We start from the raw sequence: 9,353 nt of genomic DNA, 5'->3' as shown, positions 1-9,353 counted from the left end.
AAAACTATAGGCGATATTGTCATACTTTTTCCATACTTATATTACTTATTATATTCTCAATAAATCCCAATGAGATGATCAAAAAATTCTGAAATTTGCTTAACAAAATTTTTAAAAAATTGAATATGCGGTTTTGAAACTGCCGTTAAAAAAATGTAATATTTTTGGTCATACCTACGAATAGGTTAAAGACAAAAACTCATATACAAGTAAATATGGATATATTTTAATTAAAAATTAATAATTTCATAATGCAATAACTCCCAATGAAACAACTCCCAATGAAATTTTTGTTGGGTTTATTTCATTTAATTTTGGGAATTAGGAGTTATTTCACTGTATTGGGAGTTATTTAATTTTTATTGGGTTCTGCTTTTGCAAATATCAAAAACTGGCTTCACTCAGAAAAGTTGTTTGCATTGCCGGCCTTCGGCCGGGCGCAAAGGTTTTCTCCTCTGGGGTGTATCAAAAACCGGCTTCAATCAGAAAAGATTCTATTTACATTGTCGGCCTTTGTCAGGTTGCAACGATTTCTTAATCTGGTGTGAAATGAAAATCGGCTTTCTGAAATATTATAAAACCTTTTCTGAGTGAAGCTAGATTTTGATACACCCCAGAGAAGAAAACCTTAGCGCCCGGCCAAAGACCGGCAATGCAAAAAACTTTTCTAAACGAAGACAGTTTTTGATACACCCCAGAGAAGAAAACTTAGCACCTGGTCAAAGGCCGGCAATGCAAAACAAATTTTCTGAATGAAGCCAGTTTTTGACACATCCCATAGGTCTGCAATGCAAAAAATGTTTGGTAAGCGAAGAAGAATTTCACTTTTGTAGTTCCTTTTTTTAGATTACATAAATAAATTGCTTCGGATTGGGAATTATTTCATTTCTATTGGGATTTATTTCATTGGGAGTTATTTCGCTTTTTTGGAACAAATATTTTTAAAATTATGAAACCGCCGATTATTGGGAGTAATTTCATTTTACCCTTTGGTAGATATTTAATTTTTCAAGTTTGAGAATTATTTAATTTTTGATGGGAATTATTTCATTGGGAGCTATTTCACAGTACCGGGTATTTCATGTCAAATGAACCAACTTTTGAAATCGATGTCCGATCGGGATTAAATTTGCACCAATGTTAGTTCTATAGGAGAGTAATTCAGACACAATTTTTCAACAAGATCGGTCTAGAACTCTCTGAGTTTTTTGGCCAAGTGGGTGTTTTTCCTTATCCATGTAACTTATTACCTATTGTTCTTAGCATAATGTGTCCCAAATAGTTTAGATAGCTCTTTCTTCAATCTTTCGAAAAAAAAAAAATATTTAAAAAAATAAAAAAATTTTATTATTTTTTTTTTCTTTTTTTAAAATGGGACCTTTTTTCTTAAAATAAAGCTTAGATATTTTCCATAAAGACCTATTTTGTCGCTTAGTGGGATGCGAGTGGGATATCTATCAAAATAAATATTTTGTAACTCAAAACATAAAATTTTAAACTTTTTTAAATATATATATTTATCACAGTTCTAAAGTTTACAGCGAATTATTTATGTACATTATAACACTTTAACCGATTTGAGTTTCTGCTTATATACATAACGAAAATAATGATAAAAATATATAAAAATACTTTTTCAAAAATATGGGAATAAAAAATGTTAGCGTATTTTTTTGGAAAATTTTGATTTTTAAAATGCAATAGAAGTTTTCTTTAAAGAAATTATACAGTTATTAGAAATGTTTGATCAAAATGCAAAAGTGAGAGAGAAATTTGAGAATCCCACAATTCTCAAAAAACTTTTAAAAAATCCCAAAAATGGAATTTTTTTAGTGTTTTGACTCTGTTCAAGGTATCGAGGCCTGGGCTATAATTTCCCTTTGCAAAATATTTAAGGACATACTGGGGCATACAACATTGTTCTAATTTTTTGAATGCAGCGATTAAAAAAAATTTGGCATAAATTTTAAATTTACATAAAAAATAGGTATACTTTGGCTCTGGAACTCGCAGTTATAAAATTGTTTAAATTATTGTTTTTCTATAGTACTTCCTAAAATGTTACCTTTCAGAGAAATGAAAAATTTTTTAAAAAAATTAATTAATTAAATTAATAATAATTCGCATATTATTTTCTTGAAGTATTTCAATTAATTTTTTTTCATTAGTTTTTTCTTTAATTTGATTGATTTTAGCTCTGGTAAAGCCTAGGGGAGTCAAATAAAACCAATTCCTAAACATTTGTTTGAGCTGTGTTGTTATATATATCTTATCATATTGTGAGACTAATTTTTTTATTTTATTATTGTCCGCCGCATACAAAAAGGTAGTCTCATATAACTATTAAATTGTTCCATTGAATTTTAGTACATTTATTAATTATACTACAAATTAATAGTTTAGTAAACAATACACAGAATTATATTGTTAAACAACACTTTACTAAAAAAATGCTAGTTGATGTGCTTTTTTCAGTTACCCTATTAAAGAACACCAAATTAATTTCGAAAATATCAATAATGATATATTTTGCAAATTGTAGACAATAATTTGCATTATTTATTAGTGCGGTATAACAATCAACAACAATACTATAATTCTTATGTATCGTATTTCCAATTGGGTAGTAGCAACAAAATAACTAACCGACCAACCAAACAACCGACAAATTATACCTTCAAATTTGTTTGTTTTTTATTTTAATTAAAATAAACCATATTTTTTTCGTTTGATTTTGTGCTCTTAACTACTTGAGTATGTGGTTTGATGAGAAAATTGTATTTTAGTTTAATTTTGTTCATAGACCAGTATAGTTCTACAGTTTGAAATTTTTTTTTTATAATTTGCAGTTGAAATTACACAATATTTTATCAAAATGCAACCTAAGATGGAAATTTTAAATCCAAATGAAAATATTGTTATACCAGCCTGGATAAATGCTGAGTATTTTCAAAATGTTTTAGCCAAAGATGAACCAGAATCGGTGGGTGTTAAAAATTTTACACCAATAGCTGCTATACCACCAGGAGAGAATTTTACCTCGGTTATGTTGCGCGTACATATGGATTTGGAAATGAAAGGTGAATATAAAAAGTGTAATGTATAGTTGTTATAAGTGCAATATAAACTATATAAAATTAAGGTGCCCTACTGTATTTATATTTTAAAATAACTAAAACTTTAAAGCACATAAGTCAGTCAAATTTCAAAATATAGCTCATATAGTTACCTTGTTTCTAAAATCTCACCTTTGATACAATTATATTTAGATGGAACTTACAAACACAAAACATATGTTTTAAAAACCATGTTGGACGATGATAAAGGTGGTGCAGTCATCAATAAATTAGCTTTATTTCCCAAAGAAATGGAAATGTATCACAAATATTTGCCCGCATTTGAGGAACTTTATACTGCAGTAGGCTGGAATATAAAACTATGTCCCAAATGTTTGTTCACTGAGAAAAAAGATGGACGTATAAATTTTATTTTTGAGGATCTAAGTGAAAAGAATTACAAAAATCTTGATCGTTTAGAAGGTTGTGATATGGTGCATATGAAAAGCATTTTGAGAAGATTGGCCGAGTTTCATGCAGCCAGTGCGGTTTATGAAGAACGTAATGGAGACTATTCAAAAGATTTTCAAATTGGATTTGTTGATCCAGAGTTTGGGGCAGAATTTCAAAAAAATGTATTTAACACTAAAGTAGGAGCTTACAAAAAAGCCATGCGGCAATGGGGTCTAGAAGGTGTGGATAAATACTTGGAGAAATTTGTAAATATTTAACACTAAATTTATGTTTCAAACTAAATTGAAATTCATAATTTCAGCCCAACTTTGATCAATATTGGAAGTGTTGTTTGGCCACTTTAAAACAAAAAACAAATAATTTTAATGTCTTGACTCATGGAGATTTTTGGTCCAGTAATATTATGTTTTCTTATTTGGCCAATGGAGAATTAAATGAATTGATGTTCTTGGATTTTCAAATCTGTAAATGGGGTAGCCCTGCTGAAGATCTTTTATTCTTTATAACAATTTCAGCTGCAAAAAATATTAGAATCCAAAAATTCGATCATTTCATTTCTATTTACCATGAACGTCTGGTGGAATGTTTAAAGGTTTTGGGTTTTAAGAAACAACTACCCAAATTAAGGGATTTACACAAAGACATGTTTGATCAAAAGAATTCGTTTTATGGTGAGTTGAAATTGTTTTTTTTTAGTAATACGTTTTAATAAAAATGTTATTTTTGTAGCCTTTTTCGCCTGCTTTAATCACTTGGCAGCTGTCATGCTGCCCAGTGATAAAGATGCCAGTATTCATACATTCAGTCGTCCAGATGAAATCGGTGAACAATTTCGCATGAAGGCTTTTACAAATCCACGCTATGTGGAAGCAATGAAAGATCTATTTCCATTCTTTTATAGAAGAGGTCTTTTCAATTTTGCCGACTATGATGAAATTTGATTTACATGTTTGATAAATAAAATAATATCTAAGTAAAAAGACTGTAAAAATATAATAAAAGAAATAGCAGTAATATTGTAAAATAAATTATTTGATTTTTTGTAAGTTTTAATTTTTTTAGTGTGTTTTTTTTCAATTTATTCAGGTGATATCACGAAATTTATTTGTTTTGGTATCTGCGCAAAGGGACATTGAAGAAAACTGCAGATCTGATGCATGAACTACCCGCAATTTAAGCTAATGCATTCGACTTTTGAGTGGTAAACAACTAGTTTCATAGAAACTTATAGCGGTCACTATTGATCACTAGTCTCTAGCTGCATACGCTCAAAGAATGATAACCTCTTACAACAAGGAGAAGTGGAGGCAACTGAAAATCTTCCCTATCATTGTCCGGCTTTTCGGGACTTAATTTCCAGTAAAAAATATTTAAAAATTGCTTTAGTTTTATAGAAACGATTACTTTTTCCACTAATATAAATTTGTATTTAGAATAATGTAGAAACTTTAAACATTTTTTAAAAATGATATAAAGATTTGCAAAGTATTTTAAATTACATGCATAACTCATAACGCACGGTGGTGGCAAGTACTTACCATAACCGCTTATAAATATGTCATTACTAGGGGGCGGATTTTTATGCATTTATTATTGGAAAATATGCGCCTAAAATATGCTTCAAAAAAATCAAAATATGACCTAAAAATTTAAGAAAATAATTAAGTATGGATTTCTAAATGTCCAACAAATGCACAACACTGTTGCCTATTTTTAAAATAACTTTTCTTCTGAAAAAACGATGGATATTTATATTAATTGTAATATCTTGGTATGAATACTTGTTTATAGCCATAGAGCTTCTATATTGTGACTTTCTTTTTAAAATCATCAATATTTTGATCATGCTGTAAAGTAGCATCCAACCTTAATTTTTATCTCGTAATAACCCAGCAATTAAGCAATTAGTAAATGTACCCTTATAGACGGATATTGTTAATAATGTCTGATCACTTGGCTGACTTCAATTTATATATTTTGACGCGCTATTTGTAATGCAGAGAGAAGTCAATTGGTTACTTTATACATCCCATGTAATCTATCATAAAGACAATTGTCACTTAAGTGTCTCTATGTAATCTATAGTGTAGGGACTTTAAACGATAATTATGTAGTGCATTTGTCTATAAGTTATCCAAAATCACTAGTTTACGACAGTCTCGTAGAACGGCTTGGAGCGGTTACTGTGTAGGTGAAGTTACAAAATCTTTCGATAACGAAATCTCCTATAAATCGAATTTGCAATGAGAACAAATATGAATGTTTTCGACACATTTAATGGATTTTTAAATTTCAGTTTCTCGATGTCGAAAAATGTTAGTCGATCAAATTTACTGCTATTTCTATGACAATCGAAACAATGTATTGCCCATTAACGACAAAAAATTATATTTGTATTAAAAATTGCCATAATATGTATATAAATATGCATTTTGAGGTAAAATATAACAAAATATGCATTATCAATAAAATATGCACTAACAAATCGATGCCATTTTGCAGCAAAATGTGCGATTCGGATAGATAATTAGTCTACATTGTATTTGGACGTTCGAGAAAAAACATGCATTTGCATATAAATCCGCCCCCTAGTCATTACTTTAATATCACTGAAACTAGTTATAAGTAAGAACCTAAATAACTCATAGATAGTTAGTTTTCACAGACACGCATTTTTAAGATCAAGGGCCGAATTACCTCATACGTGATTGAATGCGCCATTGTATAAAAAAAACAAGTAACAGAGCTACATTCGCCGAATTATATTTTAAATTTAAATTTTAAATATGTTTATGTGAACTAAATTTAAAACAAAAAAGTTTCAAAATTTGTTCAATATTAGCCAAAAAAAAATGTTATGCAAAAAAAATTTTTTAATTTTTTTTTTAAATTTATTTGTGAAAAAAATTGTGTAACAAAAAAATTATTTTGATGAAATAAAAATTCAGGGTAAAAATATTTTTCCCGATTTTGACAAATTGTAGGTCCGACTTACTTTACCCTTATATATACATACTCAAATACATAGAACTCTCATTCATATCGGTAAAAAATGTATCAGAAATAAGTTTAAAGTAGATCTGGTGACTGTGGGTCATAGTTATATATTGCTCCTATATAAGGCTTTTAGATATACATACATATATAGCCAATATCCTCCACCACAAGTGGTGATTGAGGGTATTTAGTTTCTCCAAAATATTTTTTTTCCTATAAAATGTTACATTTAGAAAACTGGAAGTTATTTAAGGTTATTCTAACGAATATTGTCCAATTAAAACGAACTAATTCATTTAACGTTTGAAAGCTACTGGTGGTTGCTGATGAGTTATCGAAAGTTTAAAATAATTCTCAAAAATATATATTTTACATTTTATTAATTTCCATCTAAAAATAATTAAGTAGTTTTCAAAATATTAAATGCTTTAAAAACTACATTTCTTTACCTTTCCATTGATATATAAAACATTATATCTAATTCTTTTTTATACTTTAAAATAATGCATGCAAATCACACACCTTGTAAAAAAAATCTCTATTAGTTAATCAAGTCAAAGATAGCTTACTATGCGCTTCTCATTTTTTCATGTACCATATGAACTTTGGCTTATTGTTGCTTTTTCACTTGCTCGTGATTTTTCGTTGCTTCTAGCATTTGCGAATGTTTAAAGTGAGCTTAAGTAAACTTTTATTAACCAATCATTCACCTAATTTGAATGACTTTGTGCGCGTTCATAAATTAGAAACTATTGCGTTCAAAGATTTTTTTTGCAAAAAAAAAAATTACTAAAAAATATTTTTTTTACTGAAAAATAAAGTTTTTACTAAAAAATAGATTTTTTTACTAAAAAATAGATTTTTACTAAAAAATACATTTTTACTAAAAAATAGATTTTTTTACTAAAAAATTTTTTTAAACTAAATTGAAACTCATAATTTCAGCCCAACTTTGATCAATATTGGAAGTGTTGTTTGGCCACTTTAAAAAAAAACAAATAATTTTAATGTCTTGACTCATGGAAATTTTTGGTCCAGTAATATTATGTTTTCTTATTTGACCAATGGAGATTTAAATGAATTGATGTTCTTGGATTTTCAAATCTGTAAATGGGGTAGCCCTGCTGAAGATCTTTTATTCTTTATAACAATTTCAGCTGCAAAAAATATTAGAATCTAAGAATTCGATCATTTCATTTCTATTTACCATGAACGTCTGGTGGAATGTTTAAAGGTTTTGGGTTTTAAGAAACAACTACCCAAATTAAGGGATTTACATAAAGACATGTTTGATCGAAAGAATTCGTTTTATGGTGAGTTGAAATTGTTTTTTAGTAATACGTTTTAATAAAAATGTTATTTTTGTAGCCTTTTTCGCCTGCTTTAATCACTTGGATAATAATTTCGTCTATGTTCGACAGTTTTATTTTAATTAGTTAATACTTATTTAAAATTATATTCTTATAATATTATCAGCACTTAATGGTTAAGAACTCCTCTATAGAAAAACCAAGGTAAAATCACTTGTAAATGCTTGCTAATACGTTCGTTAGAAAACATCATTTCCTTAAATTTATCCGCTTCTTGACAATCACCAATTAAATTATCCGCCGAAGCTTTATCGGTGGGATCACACAAAACAGCAGCCATGGTAACAAGAGCAGCAAGTAAACCTTATTGTTAAAATAATAATTTTATAAATAAATTTGGATCTAATAATATCATCATACTTACCCCATTTACCATGTCTTATTAAACATGTGTGTAAATCCCTTAAATTTGGTACAGGTTTTCCGTATTTTAAAAGTCTTAAATGATCTACTAAATTATCATGATAGTATTTAATCATATAATCAAACTTATTAACTTTGATGTCCAACTGAGCTGAAGATATAATGAAGTACAACAAATCTTGGGCTGGAGAACCATAACTTGGTATTTGTAGGTCTACAAAATAAGTTTCTTGCAGTTTTCCCTCTTTGTCATATTGAAACATAATATTATTAGACCAGCAATCTCCGTGATTCAAAATATTAAATTCTTGTTCATCGAGGGAACATTCTTCATAAAATAAATCGGTAAGGTTTTCTCTTAACCCTTCCATTTGCTGTAGGTATTCTGGATGACTTGGCAATTTCCTTATCGAGCTGAGTAAATGCTTTAGGGAATTCTCGAGCATGGTTTTGAAAAGATCTTTGCCATTTTCTATAAACAATCCTTTTGAAAACTTGTGTTCGTAAAGTCCTTTCTTTTCTATTCTAACTGCAGAAGCTGCATGCCATTGTGCCATCTTTTTAAAAACTGCTTTACAATGTTCCATATCTAAACAATCCTGTCTAGGAGCATTTTTGAAACCTTTTTTCGAAAGATCTTGCAGAAGTATATATTCCTGTTGTATGGGCAATTTATAGGACATGGCACCAAATTTAACTTTCTCACCAATATCTGCATACATTTTCTCAAATTCTGGGACAATTTGTTGATACATACCCGCTTCGGTGGTGAACATATCCCATTTCGACAACTCGTTGCGATACAATTCAGTATCGTGAGATACTTTCAGCATAAAACTTTGTTCATGCTTATCGCCATTATTAAGTAGGACTTCTATTACTACTTTTATCATGAGAGTGGCGTAATTTTCTCCTGGCGCCAAAGCGGGAAAAGCTTTAAAGTTAAGTATTTTTCTAAAGCCTCCCAAAGTTTCGTGTAAAACATTCTCAAATAAATTTGATTTAAGCCATACGGGTATGTTATATGTACTACTAGACATAATAAATGATTATTTTATTTCTAGCGATGTGCATTTGATGTATTCTATTTGGT

The 9,353-nt window shown here is 29.0% G+C and overlaps 2 protein-coding genes across 2 annotated transcripts; one reads left to right on the top strand and one right to left on the bottom strand.

Annotated features, from left to right (window-relative positions):
• Nucleotides 1–2,806: 2,806 nt before the first annotated feature.
• LOC135948980 (uncharacterized) lies at nt 2,807–4,577 on the top strand. Its single transcript, XM_065498436.1, has 4 exons — nt 2,807–3,080; nt 3,270–3,775; nt 3,832–4,201; nt 4,260–4,577. The coding sequence occupies exons 1-4, from the start codon at nt 2,876–2,878 to the stop codon at nt 4,469–4,471; spliced, it is 1,293 nt and encodes a 430-aa protein (XP_065354508.1). The 5' UTR covers nt 2,807–2,875; the 3' UTR covers nt 4,472–4,577.
• Nucleotides 4,578–7,929: 3,352 nt separating this feature from the next.
• LOC135959594 (uncharacterized) lies at nt 7,930–9,353 on the bottom strand. Its single transcript, XM_065510559.1, has 2 exons — nt 8,262–9,353; nt 7,930–8,200 (listed from the first exon to the last, which is right to left on the bottom strand). Exons 1-2 carry the CDS (start codon nt 9,298–9,300, stop codon nt 8,007–8,009), a joined length of 1,233 nt encoding a protein of 410 aa, XP_065366631.1. The 5' UTR covers nt 9,301–9,353; the 3' UTR covers nt 7,930–8,006.

The sequence above is a fragment of the Calliphora vicina genome, chromosome 1 (genome assembly GCF_958450345.1).
Source record: "Calliphora vicina chromosome 1, idCalVici1.1, whole genome shotgun sequence".
Taxonomy (NCBI): domain Eukaryota; kingdom Metazoa; phylum Arthropoda; class Insecta; order Diptera; family Calliphoridae; genus Calliphora; species Calliphora vicina.
Note: the sequence above shows the minus strand (reverse complement) of the source record. Positions and strands in the feature narration are given on the sequence as shown.

Coding starts and splice junctions, on each gene's coding strand:
- LOC135948980 (XM_065498436.1), top strand. CDS start 2,876: ATGCAACCTAAGATGGAAATTTTAAATCCAAATGAAAATATTGTTATA. Junction 3,081..3,269: donor TATGGATTTGGAAATGAAAG/GTGAATATAAAA, acceptor AATTATATTTAG/ATGGAACTTACAAACACAAA. Junction 3,776..3,831: donor ATAAATACTTGGAGAAATTT/GTAAATATTTAA, acceptor TCATAATTTCAG/CCCAACTTTGATCAATATTG.
- LOC135959594 (XM_065510559.1), bottom strand. CDS start 9,300: ATGTCTAGTAGTACATATAACATACCCGTATGGCTTAAATCAAATTTA. Junction 8,201..8,261: donor AATAAGACATGGTAAATGGG/GTAAGTATGATG, acceptor TTTAACAATAAG/GTTTACTTGCTGCTCTTGTT.